Source organism: Balaenoptera acutorostrata, chromosome 19, assembly GCF_949987535.1.
Source record: "Balaenoptera acutorostrata chromosome 19, mBalAcu1.1, whole genome shotgun sequence".
Taxonomy (NCBI): domain Eukaryota; kingdom Metazoa; phylum Chordata; class Mammalia; order Artiodactyla; family Balaenopteridae; genus Balaenoptera; species Balaenoptera acutorostrata.
In genome coordinates this window covers 48,259,784-48,276,451 of record NC_080082.1, presented here as the reverse complement: position 1 = coordinate 48,276,451, position 16,668 = coordinate 48,259,784, and the positions used below count along the sequence as shown (strand labels likewise).

The 16,668-nt window shown below is 60.6% G+C and overlaps 1 protein-coding gene across 1 annotated transcript in view; it reads left to right on the top strand.

The window, feature by feature from the left end:
- PEPD (peptidase D) overlaps positions 1–16,668 on the top strand; it is a 114,337-nt gene that overhangs the window by 85,702 nt on the left and 11,967 nt on the right. Inside the window, exons 10-12 of the mRNA XM_057534730.1 lie at positions 4,344–4,412; positions 5,856–5,933; positions 16,075–16,223. Coding sequence (XP_057390713.1) covers positions 4,344–4,412; positions 5,856–5,933; positions 16,075–16,223 — 296 coding nt within the window. The remainder of the gene's footprint in view (positions 1–4,343; positions 4,413–5,855; positions 5,934–16,074; positions 16,224–16,668) is intronic.

Genomic DNA, 16,668 nt, shown 5'->3' with positions numbered 1-16,668 from the left:
TCTGCTGGCGCTCACGCTCGCACTGAGAGTGTGACGACCCTTGCTGCCTGGGGCAGCCCTTCTGCCATAATCTTGGGCAGCTAATGCATTTTTTGCGGGGCTGTGGCTATCTGCTCATCAGATGATACACCTCAGAGGGCAGAAGCTAAGCCGTGCGGCCAGGAAGGCTCCATGGGCTGGATTTGCGGGCACGTGGGGAGGCCCAGCAGTATTGTCCCTGGAGACCTGGGCCTTGGAATCTGCTGTCCCTGCCCTGTTAACCCCTCTCCAGGCACTGACGGACGGGACTGCCACACTGTCGCTACAGGAACCCCATCCACGTCGTTATTCACAGCACAGACTCTCCCAGGTTACTTAAAGGTTCTCATTTATGCCTGGATACAAAGCATTTTCTACCTGTGTCTTGCTTGGGAAAAATGTATAGGCAAGAGTGTTAGAGGGATGGCCATGTCGGGGAGCTTCAGGGACCACCGCAAGGCGGGTGGCAGGGCTTTGGGCAGACCCTGCCCTTCCCTCTGCCCGTCAGGAAGCCCCTCCTGCTGCCTGGGGAGGCTGTGGGCCATGTGCCTGGTCGGAGTGCCCGCCACCCTTCCTCCGTCCAGGTGAGCCGGAGGAGGCTGGGGTGGTTAGGCCCACCTGACCCTCGCGCTGCACGTGAGAGTCCAATTGTCTGAAAGGGCAGGCGGGGCTGGTCTCTGGGGCTGCCGACACTGCTGCCGGGCTTTCTGTCTGCTGTCCTCTTATGGATAGACCAGTCATCTCTAGCAGTTCTGTTGTGACTCTTTGTAAAATCTGCCTGCTGTGTTTTCATACTGTACTTTTAGGTGTTAATTATCTAATATGTGTTTATAGTCTCTATCTGATGGTTCTTTTATCGGAAGTCCTGGGAGGGTCTAGCCTGCTGCTTGCTGTGGCTGACAGCTCTTGTGGACTATTTTCAGACTGTGAGTTCATCTTCAGTGTGTAGGGTGTGTGTATATATATGTGTATATATACATATATACATGTATGTGTGTGTAGACTTATGTAGACGTAGGTGTGTATATGTACCTGCATGTGTGTGTAGACATATGTGCATGTGTGTCCATACATGTGTGTGCACATGCAGAGATTGTGGCAGATCGTGGCTCTCCTGCCTGGGTTGAGAGTGTGGCCGCTCAGTTTGGCTTTGTCAGTTTGGCTCCAGATATCACCAGTCAGGAACCGAGTTTTTTGTTAGTTTCCTGGCTTCGGGGTTTCCAAACCATACAGGTCGTTCACACTTGAACCTGAACCCCGTGGAGGACAGACCTATGCTGCGAATTCTGAGGGAACATTCATTATTTTTTTCCCAGAGCCCGGGAAGCTTCCTGATTGCCTCCTGTGGTGCTGGTGAATTTTCTCCAAGTCTGTGCATCCCTGCCCAGCCCCCAGCTTTATGTTGGGGAGGGCTCTCAGTTCTGGCCCCCTACCTCTGGTTTGTCCGGGGCCTCTTCACTGTCCCCACATGGCAACGAATGCCAAGGCCTCCAGGTTAGCAAGACCGGCAGCTTCCTCTTCTCTTCTGGCCCCGCTTTCCTTTTGTCCTGTGGATGTGGCTCTGCTTATGAGTTTTAATCAGCACCTCTGAGTGTTGGGGGTGGGAAGGCTTTTGGCTGCATACTCTACCTGCATCTCATTGTGGCTTCCAAGGGGCTGATGGGTAGCTCACAGCCGAATTCGGCCATAGACATGTGTCATCAGTAGTCAGCCCCTCAGGTTATGCGTCAGCTGGACCCTCACCTGGTTCACAGTTTGCCATATTCTCCGTAAAGGTCTAGCGGGTCTTTATGAAGTGTCCTCCCGTGGCTGCCTGGTCCGTGAGCCATCCAGTGGGAACGGGGTGCCTCTGCTGCTGCGGCCCGTCCTCCAGGCCTGTTCTTGCCGAGCTCTGACCGGGCTGTGCGGGAGCCTCACGTCGAGCCTGTGGCCCCAGATTGGAGCATCCTTACTCCCCATGCCTTGAGAATCAGAAATATGTCAGACTCAGGGTCCTGGGCCACTGCACTTGCCCCAGAACTTGGGCGCCCTTGCATGTCCACGGCCCAAGGCTGAGGTCCTGGGGAGAGGGGCCCTTGAGGTGTGTGAGCAAAAAACGCAGCCCGTCGAGTCCACGTGTTATGCCACTAGAGCATCAGTTTGTTCTTGTATCATGTCAGACAGGTTCATTTGAAACAAAATCAGATGCTGAAGTCCAGCTTGAAGGACTTAAACCCTTTTAAGGGAGAGCGAATTTCCAGCATGTGGCATTTCCCCTCCTCTTTCCAGCTCTTCCTTGTGGGTGTGGGATCATGTGGCTGACAGAGGTAATCCGGGCTGCAGCTTGCAGATGAAAACTGGGTCGGCCGTTCCTTAGTCTGGTGCTTCTGTGAGTCATGCCTTTCAAAGGCTTTTTACTTCGAAGCCAAGGCATGCGATGAAGGCTGTTTCTACTGAGTAGATTACAGGTTAGGAAAACACCTGCTTCTGAGACTGGCTGCAGGTGGGGGAACCGATGCCACCCCGTTTCCCCAGGCTGAACCTTCTGATTTGTTCATTCATCACCCCTCTGCCTGTCCCCTGCTGTCCCCATCACCTGGAGAGTGGCTGCTGCCCCCAGAGCGCTGCTTCTGTCCGGGCAGGGCATCGTCCCCCAAGGCTCGGGGAGCCCCGTGGGTCCGTGGCCTGTCGGCATCCCCCACTCACCGTGGGCTGCTGTGTGGAATCCCAGTGTCTGGGTGGGCGGTGTGTGGCCGCCTCAGGGCCCTGACTCCGCCTGGCCGTCCTGTGGCCTCGGAGAGACTGAGGCTGAAGTCGGGGGCAGCCGCCTGAGCGGTCCCGCCATGAATACGGGGGCAGCTGATGCCGAATGCGGCTTTCCTCACCTCCCTGGGCAGTTCCTGAAATCCTTTGTGTTGAGGAAATATTTCCCTTGCAGATACCCAATTATTCTGTGGGATTTGTAAAGCAAGTCTGAAAGCTGATTGAATATAGCAGAACTGTTGCTGCATAACAACTCCTTAATACCGAATCGTAACAATTATGCATAATTTGTGTTTATGGTGCCTGGAAGATTAGACTCCTCCGTACAGACGTGCTCTAAAACAGGCCTAGAGCATGCAGGGCAGGATTGCCACTTAGTGTGCCCACGGGCAGCCTTGGTGTTCTGAGCACAGCCCTGTGGTCGGTCTTCCCTGCCCTGGTGGTCAGTGGGTAGGGTGGGGTCCACCTGGACCTGCTTCTCAACCAAGGCCACCCAGAAGCCTGGGCCCGGGCTCTTGCCCAGGCCTCAGGGAGGGGGTGAGGGCAGCCCCCCACCGTTGCCCCCCTCCCCGGCTGGGTTCTGCAGAGGCCGGGGCCTTGGAGCACCGAGTCCCACGCCCAGATGATCTCCCACCTGCCAGGTCCTGCAGTGTGTGGTGGGGGGAGGGGCCGGGTCCTGGCATCTTCAGAGCTGTTGGCACTGTGGTCTCCCGAGGGTTCAGCACTGCTCGTATGGTGTTGATGTGGCAGTGGCTCATCCTCTGACCTCCGTCACTCCCCTGGGCTTGCCAGCCTCTGCTGACCTCCCCTGGAGGCCTCCCCTGGCTCTGTCTCTGTCTGGGCTCAGCCTAAGGGTGGGCTACCGGCGACCTGCTCTGAGGTCTCGTCTTTCCCTCTAGACCTTCTCCTGGCCTCCCCTGCTCCAGGTGGGAGCTCGTCCAGGGGGCCAACCGGTTTGCTACTTGTCACAAGTAGGGAAAAGCTGGGCCTGCCCCCAGACCCTGCCTTCCTCCCCCTCCCTGGAGCCTGCCCTGCCTTGCTCCATCTGCACACGGACCTGCCCCTCAATCCCGTCCTCTAGGCCAGGGCCCAGTGTCTCCCGCTCTCCTTTCCCTGCGCCCCTCTCCGGGCTCAGGCTCAGGGCCTGGGTGAGTCCAGCACTGGGGCTGGGAGAGCTCTCATCCCTCCCTGGCTGTGCATCCAGCCCCTCCTCGTGTGGGAGGGTGTGGCCACCGGAGAAGGGAGTCACAGGGAGACGCTCCCTCCAGCCCTGCAGAGGCAGGTGGCCCCTGCCCCAGCCCATCTCCCTGCAGGACCAGGGCTGTCTTCCTGATCGGCCTGAAAGGCTGGGCAGTGCCGTGGCACTGGAAGTGGCGAGCTCTTCCAGCCTTGTCCCCTCTCCGTGCTGACCTCTGTGCTTCGGCGGCCTGTGGACTACAGGCTACCAGCCACAGATCCACGCTGGGGAGTTCAGGCCTTCCTGCAGGTGCAGCTGAGCAGGGCCTGGGCTGAAGATTTGCACGGGGGCGGGGGGCGTGCGTGCTCCAGTGACTCTACTCTGACGTGTCTTCCTTCCCCCGCAGCCTCTTCGAGCACTACTGCTTCTCCCGGGGTGGCATGCGCCACAGCTCCTACACCTGCATCTGCGGCAGGTAAGTGCGCCTCCTGGGCCGCGTGGGAATGATCACGGGAGAAGGTTAGGGAAAGTGAGGGGACCCCACCGTCCTCCCAGCTTAAACGCACCTGTTGCTCCCATGCCCGAGGCAGTGCCCACCTAAGCCTAGAAGTCGCTCTCCCCTCCCGAGGCTCTGGGAGCAGAGGTTGCTTCTGCCCGTCCTGGGAGGGGAGCCGGCCTGCCCACTGCCGTGCCCTCCCTTCCCGTCTCCAGCTGGCTGCTCCTCCTGGGGCTGGCCTTCCTCGCCCCCTCCACACAGGCACGCTCCCAGCATGTGGGGACCAGGCCGTGACCTCAGGCTATGCCAGCTTCTGTGTGCAGGCGGTGCAGAAGGAGCTGTATCAGTGCTGGAGGCTGTGGTTTTGCGTGTGTGTGGCCGTGTGGGGAACAGCACAGCCGTGGGTGGGTCTGGAGCTCTGTCGTGCAGGGTGTCACTGTAGGCGTGTTTGTGTGTGGCACGTTGTGGCTGGGGGTGGGGGCTCTTTGTACGTCCTGTGTGTCACCCGCACTTGGCCGGGTGTGCTTTGGAGGCACAGGGTAGAAATGACCACGAGTATAGGGGCAGCTCATGGCCGTGAGTTTGCACCGCTGTGTGGCTTTGAGGGGCACGTCCTGGGTGTGGGCGGCCCCCTCGTCCCCAGGCTCACCCCATCTAGTCTCCTTGTGCTCTCCCCTTGGCTCAGAGGGTCTGGCCTCTGTCCAGCCAGGATGGAGCCGGCAGCTCTGCTGATGTGCACGTCCTTGCCACATGAATAATACATGTGAACATCTCAGTCCTTGGAAATGTTCTTCTCTGGTGGATAGAGAGAAAAATCATTATTTCTACTTTTATGATTCCTAAGACTCCCAAACAGGGCCATAAATATTACACCCAGTGGGTTTTTTTTTTCCTTTGGACAGACTTAAAAGTCTTTATTTTTTCTTAAAGGCATCGCTCATTAGGGAAGTGTTCTCAAGCAGAGGAGCGAAGAGCCACTGGCTCGCCGTCTGTGGCCCTGGCCTGGCAGACTCCATGGCAGCCCCCAACACAGCCCGGGCCCTTCCCACTGGGCCTCCCCTCTCCGCTAGTCACCAGGAAATAAGGGCTTCTTTGGAGTCCCTTCCCCGGGCCTGCAGGCCCTCGCTCCCACATCAGGCCCACATCCCCAGCTCCAAGGCCACCTACCCGCACAGCCTCAGCCAAGGGAGCGCTGCCAGTGCCACCGCCATGAGCCCAGAGGTTGGCCAAGAGCTGTGTGACTGCAGTATGCCAGGGCCACCTTGCCCCTCACCCCCACCTCAGGCTGTGGGCCTGGTCCAGCAGCCCTGGGCCCCTGCTGCAGGGTGGACAGTACTGCCCTTGGGGCAGGGAGTTGGGGTGCTAGTGCCGGGGGCCTGCTGGGTGAGGATGGGCTATTGACCTCCCCCTGGTGCTCTGCAGTGGTGAGAACTCGGCCGTGCTGCACTACGGACACGCCGGGGCCCCCAACGACAAGACCATCCAGGACGGAGACATGTGGTGAGTGAGGCCAGCCCCCGAGCTGCCCTGGCTCTGCGTGTGAACAGCGGGGCTGCGGTGGGCCTCAACCCCAAAGGTGGCTGACCACGGCCTCTTGGTCCCACCCTGAGAAGGCTGACCACGGTGAGGTCCCCCCATTGCTCTGGGTCCAGACTTCTCTGCCAAGGCTTTGGCCTACATGTAGCCCCCTCTCCAGGACCAAGGAGGCCCTGAGAGAGGGGAGCGGGGGCCCTGTGCTGTGCGGGTGAGGCTCCACCTCAGAGGAGGGCCTGCGCCGTCTCCCGGCACCCACCACGCTCACTTCTCTGGCTTGGTGCTGGGAGGGTGGGCATCTCAGTTCGGAGCGGAGAAGACCCCTAGGGAGCCCCCCGCCCTCTGACCCCGCCAGCTCCTGCCTCAAGACTCCTTGGCACGAGCGGCCGTTGATTCAGTAGATCAGAGGTGGTGCTTGGCCCTCAGGCTGTTGGCAGGGCTTTGCTGAGCACAGTGTGATGTGCTCCCTGCCCCCCATGGAGCCGTGAGTAAGCAGACGTGGGCAGGACCCACAGCCTCCAGCCCTCGGATGAACCGTGCCCAGCAGGCGGGGGTCGCAGACCCTGCTCCCAGACCCCAGTGTGTAGGGCTCATACTGGGCATACGCGCCCCTCTCTTGGGTAGCCGCTCTGGCCTTGGCAGGGGCCTGTGGGCGCCTCACTGACCTGGACCGGCCCCGTCCTCCGCTCACGGGCACTTGCACTGCCCGCCTGTTCTCTCCACCACCCAGACGTCGGGCAGGGCCAGTCCAGGCTGCCAAGGGCTCCCGAGAGCCGTCCAGAGGCCGCCAGCCCCACGGGGCCACCTGTCTTGGCCTGCAGACATCTTGCTGTGGTCACCGACCCGCAGATGAGGGCACGAGAGGCGCGCGCTGTCCCGCCTGGTCCTTTGGTGCCTTTCCCTCCTGTTGCTGAGGCACCTGAGCCAGGCTCCATCGCGCTGCTTCCCGCTAATGCCGCGCCCCTTCTCGGGTCACACACGTGCCCTGCTGGGCTCCATCCCCAAGCCGGCATTCCGGTCCTGCCCGCAGCACTGGCCAGGACCCAGCGTCGCGCAGGGAGTGGGGAAGGCTGCACACGGGGTTCCCTGGCCCACAGCCACCGGGGGACGTGAGCCAAGAGATGCCCGGGTCTGAGCTGTCACTGCCCAGTGTTTTCAGAAACCCGCCCAAGCCCAGGGTGCCCCTGCTGCAGGGTGCACCAGGCACCCACCGGCTGCGGTGTCCACTCACCCAGGGTCAGGAGCTGGATGGATGTTCTGGCCCGGGCCCCTGTTGGCAGGAGCCCAGCTCAGCCTTCTGGGAGGAAACAAAGCCTCTTAATTCCCACTCTGAGCCTCAGTTTACCTGCTGTCGGTGGAGATAGCACACAGCACTTGGCACTGCACTGGGCGGCAGCAGGGACACGTTGGGACCGCAAGTGCTGGGTGGACACACGCTCTCTCAGGGGCCTGGGCCAGCAGGACAGGGACGGGAGCCTGCAGAGGGGAACACCCAATGTGGACACAGCGGCCACTGCCGCTCACTGCAACCCCCCCATCCCCAGAGTGTCTAACGCCCTTCCTGGCATAGGGGCCAAGGGCGTGCAGCAACTTTGACAGGGTTCTCCCCTATGCCTGCGCCAGGGACAGCTCTTTATGTAGATTTGCTCACCTTGATCCCATGAAGTGGGTGTCTCCCCCTCCCCTCACCAACCCCCCCCCCCCCCCCCCCCCGCCGCCCGACGTGTAGGCAAGGCCACTGAGACACAAGAGCGTCCAGGTACAGAGCCAGAGGATTTGGGGAGGGGGTCGGCTGCCTCCGGCTTGACTCAGCTGGAGACTAAGGAAAGTGGGGGGGGGCCTGCCCTTTGGTGGCCCCAAAGGAAGATCGCCTGGTGTCTTCAGGGACTCACGCTTCCTAGAACCTTTCCTAACGCGTTTGACTCTGCGGCCCCTTCTGGCTGGGCCAGGACGCGGGAACCCAGTCCCCAGGCAGAGGCAGACCCCAGCCACACCAGCAGGCCCCAGCTGTCCCCGTCGGAGGCTCTGCAGCAGGGCCATGTGGCTCTGAGTCTTTCTTCTCTGTGAGTTTGGCACGGCCCAGAGGAAAGGACTGCTTCTCCTATCTCTTTATGTGTCCTAAGACAGTCCTCCCCCCATGAGAGGCTGGCTCCGGGGGCCCCTGGCGCGGCGGGGCCTGGTTGATCGGGGGCCATGCGGCAGGCCTCCTCCACACGTCCAGACGCTGTGGCCTCGACCCTCCTGGGCAGTGTGTGTGGCACCTGCGTCTCTTGGTTGCGGCTTTAGAGACAGGAGTGATCCAGGGAATCCCACGGATGTTAATGCCAAGCCCAAACTGGTGATTTTATTTTTCTAGTGCTAACTTTGAAATGTAGCCAGTAGAGTAATTATGAGTTTATTATAGTCAATTTATTATGCAGCATTTAGAACAACATGTTTTGTTGATTACTGCTACTGCCAGATTGCTGGCGGCATTTATAATCCATTGTTTTATTGAAATTGATCTGCCAAGCGCCTACTGTGTTTGGTAAATAATAAAGCACTCTGTTATCCCAACACAAAATTCACAGCACTTCATCATAAGGTACAAAACCAAAATATAAGCATAGTGCAGAATTTTTCCTGAAGCTGAGCATCTCGCAGAGCCATGACTATTTTCCAGGGTGCCCATCAGGTGGTATGCTCTGGGTCTCAGTTCCTTGATGTCGGGTGAAAATGCCCCGAGATAGTTTAACATTTAGGAGTGGGGCTGTTTGGGGGCCAGAGCTGGTCCAGGACAGTCAGACTCTGCTGGAGAAAGTGAGGAGTGGGTGCCGAGGGGCAGCCAGCCCTTCCCATCCCTCTCCCTCTGGTCCCAGACGTGTGATGATGGACACAGAAGGCCCCCAGTTCAAGTCCCTGCCCTCCCCCTCCCTAGCTGAATGGCCACCCCTCTGAGCCTCAGTTTCTCCATCCGTCGTTGGGGGAGACACAGCACCCAGCTCTGAGGACTGGGGTAATGAGGGCAAAGCGCTGAGTGTGGAGCCCGGCACAGGTGGCTCCTGGCGGGAGAGAGCTGCAACACAGTGACGTCCCCAGAGCCAGCAGCGCACCTGAGGCCCGCCTTCCAGCAGCTGGTTCCAGGACGGAGGCTGGAGGCGAGAGCCACCAGCAGAGCGTGTGCCGGGCCCAGTGTATTCAGACAGCTCTCCGGTCACGTGGTTGCCTGCTCTGTGTTTTCAGCCCCGACACTGTCCTCGAGGCGCGTGCCAGGTGGAGCATGTAGCCGGCCAGGGCCACCGTCTACTCCTCTGTCCTTCTAAATCCAGGCGCCTCCCGGGAGCCGGGCCGGGAAATCAGGGCCCCGTAAGTTAGACAGACGCGCTGGTTCTTACTCCACATCAGACGCGTCACCCGAGAGCTGAGAAGAGGAATTTGGGGACCACTCCGCCATTTACCTCGGCTGGACGCTGCCCCGCTTGCTCTGCATGGATCCCGGGGTGGGGAACTGGACTTTGACGTGGCCTCAGGTCCCCACATTCCTCCCTCTTGGCTGGTTCTCAGAGACACAAGGCCTCTTGTGGGGCCTCTCGGGGCTTAGCTGTTGCCTCTGAGAGCCTTTTCTTTCTGTGGCCCTCGGGGTTCACCATGAACCCCGTCACCAAGTTGCTGTCCTAGAGAAGCCGTTAGCTGCTGTTTTCATTTTAAGGCAAAAGCAGGCAGACCTTCTAAAACAGGGTAACAGAAGTGTGGGGCACTTCTAATTAATGCTCTTGCCGAGCTCACACAGGGGACGGTGTCTAACGTCATTGAAGGCCCTTCCTGGGTGGGAGCCCCAGGAGAACCCCTCACCACCAAATTGGTCCTGACCCGGTCGCTCTGAGCACAGGAGTGGCTGGGGTGATGGTCCTCTGAGTCCTCACGCACTGCCCTCTCCTCCCAGAACCAGCCTGGGCTTTGGAAACCATAGTCTCCAAAGGTGGGTAGAAGCGCCAAGGGCTGGTGCCCTGCCCATGGGCCACCAGGGAGCGCCACTGTCCATGTTTAAGTCCCCAAGGAAGTAGTGCACCCAGAGTTGGACCCACTCTTGCACTCGACTCCCCGCCTCCTCTGGGCCCAGCAGGCACACCCCAGGGGGCAGAGGTAGGGAGGGTCCAGGGTCTGCATCCAGTGGGGTCTGATTTGGAAAACAGCTGGGACACCGCTCCTCACCTGCCACCTCCTCCCTCTCCCACCATCTGATCAGGTGGCGGAGGAGTGGTTCCCGGGGTAGCGTGCCCTGTGACCCCTATCAGAACCTTCTAGCTGCCCCAGTCGAAGGATGCCCCGGCCTGGGTTGCCCAGCTGCAGACAGCATGTGGCTGGTGGGTGGTGAGCCGGACCTCCCAGCACTGGCCAGAAGAGGGCAGCGTTGCCTCAGGACGTGCTTGCCGGGCTCATCTCTGCTGGCTGTGGTCTCTGTGTCCTGGGGCATGGGAGGGGGGCCGCCAGCTCGGTTAGTGGGGGGGACAGATGCCTGTCCCAGCCCGTCCCTCAGCAGCCAGCCTGTGTCATTTCCTCTCCTTCCCTGTAGTGGGACGAGGGCGCCTTCTGTCTCCTTGCCCCGATAATGGTCCGCCTGAAGCCCCGGCTTTGCCCTGCTGACTGGCGGAGGGCTGACACAGCACTCCTGGACCGAAGCCCAGAGAAGTAAGGGCTACTGATTTCCTCCCAGGGAGGCCCCGGAAGACACCCGAAGTGTCGCTGGCGTGTGGGTGGTGTGTGCCGCTGCTCCCCGAGTTGAGGTGGTGTCAGACACTGTCTGCAGGGCTGCCCGGGCTGCCCGGTCCTTTCCTGCCACAGAGGAGGAGCCAGGCCCACGAGGGGGCACGGCTGGGGCAGCTCTCTCCCCTCCTGGCCACCCTCCTCCTGCCACTGCCACCACTACCGGCCGGCTCCTCCCTGCCCTTCTCTCGAGTTAGTTCCCTGTTCGTCCCACGGGTTTGATGTGGGCTAGACATTAGTTTAAACTGCTTGGGAAGCGTGCCCCCGCCTCACCCCCTCCGTCACACGGCGCCCGGGACAGCAGCCTGCGTCTCCGTCATCGACATCCCACCCCCACCGCTGCGGGCTGCTCACCCAGGGCCCCGGCAGCCCCCTTGGCATCTCAGGCAGGGATGGGACGATCCTGCCCACTCCTGGGGGCCACTTGGTCTGATGTCTTTCTGGCATCTGTGTGCTGCTGCCCACGGAGGGGCGAGTCATGCCTGGGGCTCCTCCCCAGCTGGCAGAGAGGCCACATGGAGGGGGCCCCCAGGCCCCCGTTGTCCTGGTGCCTGAGGTGCCTGAGGCCTCGGTCAGCTTTAGGGAATGAGTGTCACCTCCAGGCCCAGCTTCCTGATGCCAGGCCCAGCCCAGACACACCCCCGCCCCGCCCGCACCCACCTTGCTGTCTCCTCAGAGGACAGCGCAGCTGTCACCAGCCAGCCCCCTCCTGAGGATTGGATGGTCTTAAAGACATGCCCCAGTCCTGGGGGCAAGAGAACACTCTCAGGAGGGCACAGGCCCTGGTCAGCCATCTGTCCAGACCAGTGGCCGTGGCCTTCAACCTGCCATCCAGGTTGAAGCAGCCTTTACGTTATAACGCAGGACCAGGGGAGCAGACACGCCTAGATGGTAACCAGGCGCCCTCACCGTGGGGTTTCTGTCCGTTCTGTTGTCTGTTTATGCTCCTTCCCTGTATCCCACCAGTTGACGTCACGACTCACAGTGTGAAAGCACCAGTCCAGACAGCCCGGGTGCGCGCAGATACCACGGGACACTACTTACCGAAAAGTGGAACGAAGCATGTGCTGTGCGCGTGATACCGACTCACTGCCTCCCCCACAGAGGCCACTGCCCTGACGCCCAGCCCTCGCCCCGCTGTGCTGTGGCAGCAGCCAGCCCCGGGTGGGCGCCCGCCGTGTCCCACCCATAGGTCGGACCGGTACCGAGTTATGTCCTTCCTGGGGACGCAGCCCACACTGGTGCTCTGCTTCTCCCCACGTCATCTGTGGAAAGGTAACAACAGTTCCATCCAGACACAGGAGGCCCACAGCACGTGCCTGCTCTTGTCACCATGTGTGCTGGGGATTGCTGGCTCTGGGGGTCCTGGAGCTGGTTGCCTGGGTGACTTCCCTGTCTGCCCGGGCCCCACGGGTAGCTGTCCCGTGACTGGGTTGGGGAACAGGGATGCCCAGAAGGCAGTCTCTCTGGGGAGAGATCAGCTTGGTGAGTCAGCCTGGGGTATGGAGGGAGCCTCCAGGGCTCCGAGTGGTGGCCTTTGCCCCGCCGGTCACACCTGGGGCTCGGCATTGCACCAAAGGTCTGGCTGGGAGCCAGTGGGTGGCCCGTGGGTCTTGTCTGGCCTGCGGCACACGAACGGGAAAGTGACCAGTACGCCTCCCTCCCTGTCTCATGCTGAGGTCTGGAGGGAAGCAGGAGTTTCCCGCAGCTCAGAAATCCCCCAGCCTGGTCTGGAACGCAGACTGGGGCGGGTGCAAGTTGGGGTCTGAAATGCTGCGACTGTGGTGAATAGGTCTTTGAGTGAGTGCACACACACACACGCGCGCGCATGGACAGTGCCTTGTCTGGGGTGAGAGGTAGCTGAGGGCGAGGCAACGGCCCTGGAGCTTAAAATGAAGCTGCAGCCTGCGTACACAGCGGCCCTCGTATAAACACTGCAGCATTTCCCCCAAACCCTCCTCAGGCCTCACATCACTGGCTGAACCATCTCGTAGGCCTTCTGCCTGCGGTGGAGCCAAGGGGACTGAGGAGGGCCTGGGTGGGCCAATGGTGGCAGGTAGCCCGGGCCTGAAGCTGCCCAGGAGGAGCCAACGGAAGACAGAACCTCTCATCTGAGCCAGAAATAGAACCAGATGAACACATGTGAGGATTGAGACGCCAGCATATTGCTCGGAGATGTGTAATATCTCCCCAGATGGCTTAGATTATCACACGCGTTCACTCGGCCAGAGATGGTAAGGTCCCCGGTGGGTGTCCCCAGGCAGCCGGGGAGGACGGATCCGGCGTTCTCGGTTGAGCCAAAGTATGAGCGAATTCTCCATCATCAGCGTGCATTCAGAGGACGGATGGAGTGGACACAGAGGAGTTGGGGGAGATGATTTATAAAAGGCGATGGCTTTCATCCCTGGATTCCAGAATGGCTTAAAATCTGAATAACTTATACATGTAGGAACTCTGAGGGGGATTTAAAAAAAAAACAAAAAACGAAAAGAGATAGGGAACTGAGAGCACAAAAATAGACGTCAGCCCTGTGCCTGAGCGTCGCTGGGCAGGATGGAGCTGGCCAGCTGGGTGTACACTTCCTTCTCCAGAAAGTGGATGATTTTAAAACAAAAAATACAGCTGAAGTTTTCTAGAACCTGAACAATAAAGCCAGACTGGCTGAGGAACTCCAAGCACCCACATTCCCACATTTTTGTTTTTGAGAACTTGGTCAGGAGTCTTGTCTGTCCTGGGGAAGAGTCCTGTTTTCGCTGCTCTGGATGACTCCCAGCGTTTGGCCTGCTCTTGTGGGCTTCCTGGCTTTTTAAATAGTTAAATTTCTGTTTTTCTTTGAGATCTGCACCGTCTGATAGAAATTTCTGCCAGGGGTGCTGCTACAGGTTGCCCTCAGATGTGCTGGCCCCCAGGAATCCATGTCCCCACGCCCCTGGCTCTATCCTGTCTGCTCAGGTCATTCCTGGGCATTCTGAATCAACAAACCACAGGTGATTTTCCTTTGTTGCCTCTGAGGAGCCCAAATGAGAATGCTCTGCTCCGCGGGTGAAGCTAGGCCGCGGCCCCATGCAGTTCCACTCCCCAGGCCTGTCCGCATGCTGGCCCTGGCGGACGTGAACGTGCAGCAGTGGTGGCGTCCGCGTTTTAACAGTGGGAAAACTGAGGCCCCGAAGGCTGAGGGCCAGAGCCAGGACAGGAGAGCCCATCCCTGGGCTCTGAACTGCTGACCACCGACTTGGGACTTTGCTGCACCAGTGTTCAGAGCCTCAGTTTCCCTGAAGTTTAGGGCTAAGATATGCCCCACCCTCCTGGCCAGCTGGGAGCGGGGCGGGAGTTGAGCGGGGATGTGCCCTGGGCAGGAGTAAGGCTGCAGACAGCCGTCAGCCCTAACACCCTGGTGCATCTGGAGCATCCTGGAGAGCAGATGCCTGGGCATGTCTGCTCAGGGCTTCTCGACATTTGGTCCTCGGTTCCCACACCGGTCCTGGGCGGGTCCCCTCAAGTGAGGCCCAAGTCCCCCTTCCGTTGGCCCGCCCCAGGCAGGGTCCCCCAGAGTCTGTGACTTTGACCCAAACCGAAGTCTCCCCTGCCATGCCAGTGGGGCTCTTCCCCCGCCCCCTGAGAATCACCTGAGTTGTTATCTGATGGTTTTTGCACTATTGACACTGTTTATGGTGTTTTGCAATCAGAAAAAGACAAGAGATTAAAAAGTGCCCGACTGGGGACTTTGGATTCCAGCAGGGCGTCTGCAGATCCCGAGCATTCGCGTTTTTCCTTTGAAAATCTGTTTCTGTGGTGTCCCCGGTGCTGCTGTCAGGCCGCGTGGCCCAACTCCTTGCTCCACTTGTAGGGCCAGTTGCTGGGGGTAGGGGTCCCCAGAGTCAGGCACACAGGCAGCTTCTGGAATGTTGGTTGAGCCGTCATGTTTACCATTAGAATTTGGGTTTGGGTGAGAAGCCCTTGTCATGGAAGGTGTGGCTCTGCCCCCGGGCTCAGATTTGCCAGGATTTGTGCGGCTACAGACTGCCCCCCAAGGGGCAGAGCCAGGCACAGAGAGGACAGCCCTCACCGCCTCCACCCCACCTGGCGCTGTGGTCCCCTGGTCCTGAAGACACAGCAGGGGTCCGGGCCTGAGGCTGGACTGATGTCCTTCTGTCGGTTTTGTCACTGTCAGCATGCTGACTTGGCCCTGACCCCGTGATGGGGTCAGGGGGCTGGTGGGTCCCTGCTCTGTGCCTGCAGTTGAGCAGCCTGCTGGGGTGGGACAGGATGTGGAAGCCGCTCAGTCTGGGCACCCCACCCCTGTCAGCGTGGGTGACCCCGTGGGAGCCAGGCTTGGACCCAGCAGCCCCTCACTTATTTTGTCTTATCTCACCGTGGAGGATGCGTGGGGCAGGATTCTTACCCGCCCTTGACCAGTAAAGGGTGTGAGCGCGTGGTCAGGCAGCAAGGGTGTGGGAGCGAGGCTCGCTCCACTCCCTCCCAGCCCTGCTGCACCGGGGCCCTGTCACGGGGTGTCCAGAGGGCAGGCTCAGCTGGCCCGTCCTCCTGACTCAGCAGCCTGCCTGCCTGTCCCAGCACCGTCCTGCCTCTGCTGGCTCGTGCTCCCAGCTCCGGCTTCTTCTTTCCTCCCCCTCTCTACTCCCGCCTTCTGTGCCTCCTGGTCTCCACCCTGTCACCTGGAGATGCTGGGGACCAGATGGCCCCCGAGTCGGGGACTTGGCCCGCCGGGCCCAGGCAGAGCACACTGTCCCACCCCAGTGGGGAGAGGGCCGCGCTTCCCTGGCCAAGGGGACCCCAGAGCTGGAGCAGAGCTGTCGGCTGGGTTTTCACTGGGACACTGGGGCCTGCAAGAAGCAGGCACTGCGGCTCAGCCCACGTCTTCTGTCAGGCGGGTGCATCTGTCCCAAGGACCCGTCCAGCTCCCATGAGCATTGCCTCGTGGGCTGCAGCTGTGCCCCATGCTGGGTGCCGGGTGGCCCCGGGAGGGTCTGTCAGAATGCCCTTGTGGAGGCCAGGTGGCAGGCGGGGGCCTGAGGACATCTCCGCCCCTCCCCCTCCCCACAGCTGGGCATCCAGAGGCCTGGCCAGCGGAGGCCGTGGAGGGGAGGTGTGTGGGCAGCCCCACTCCCCCCAACCTTCCTGCTCTGGAGTCGGAGGTCTCCTGGGACGCCCCATGGTTCCTTGGCCGCTCGTGTACCGTGAGGAGACAGCAGGGTCGGAGGGCCCCAAGCTGCTGCCTGCACCGGCCACGTTGCAAGAAGGCTCGGGCTCAGCGGCCTTGAGCACCGGGCGGGAGGGAAGTGTGGTTGGAGGGGACGGGTGCCCCTGAGTGTACCCCTGGCCTCATGCCCCACTCTCCCTGCAGCGTGTTCGACATGGGCGGTGAGTATTACTGCTTCGCTTCGGACATCACGTGCTCCTTTCCCGCCAACGGCAAGTTCACCCTGGACCAGAAGGCCATCTATGAGGCGGTGCTGCGGAGCTCCCGGGCTGTCATGAGCACCATGAAGCCAGGTGAGGGCAGGGGCGGGGCCTGCGGGGAGGACCACCTGTGGGGATGCAGATGGCCAGGTGGCAGGGCACCTCGGAGGAGCAGGTCCCGCACTCTGCGACCTGAATCCGTCGCCCCCTCTCATGCTCAGCCAGCAAGGCTCCAGATGCTAGCGGGTCCCTGGCGTCCCTTTCCTGGGAAAGGGGTCTGACCACCAAGCAGGGACAGAGCTGGGGATCGGGGAGCTCAGCCCAAGGTCACCCCACATCCCATCCGACCTCCACCTGCACATCTTCCGTTCCACACTGGCCGCTGGGATGTCAGCGTGTCCTCTGCCCTGTCTCAAAGCAGAGTCTGTTCCAGAGAGGGCTTGGCAGCTTGGACACTGGCCTCTGGTGGCGCATGGAGCAGACTCGTTCGGGGCTGGGTTGGCGGGAGCCGAATGTCTCTCCGGTATTTGGGGAATGG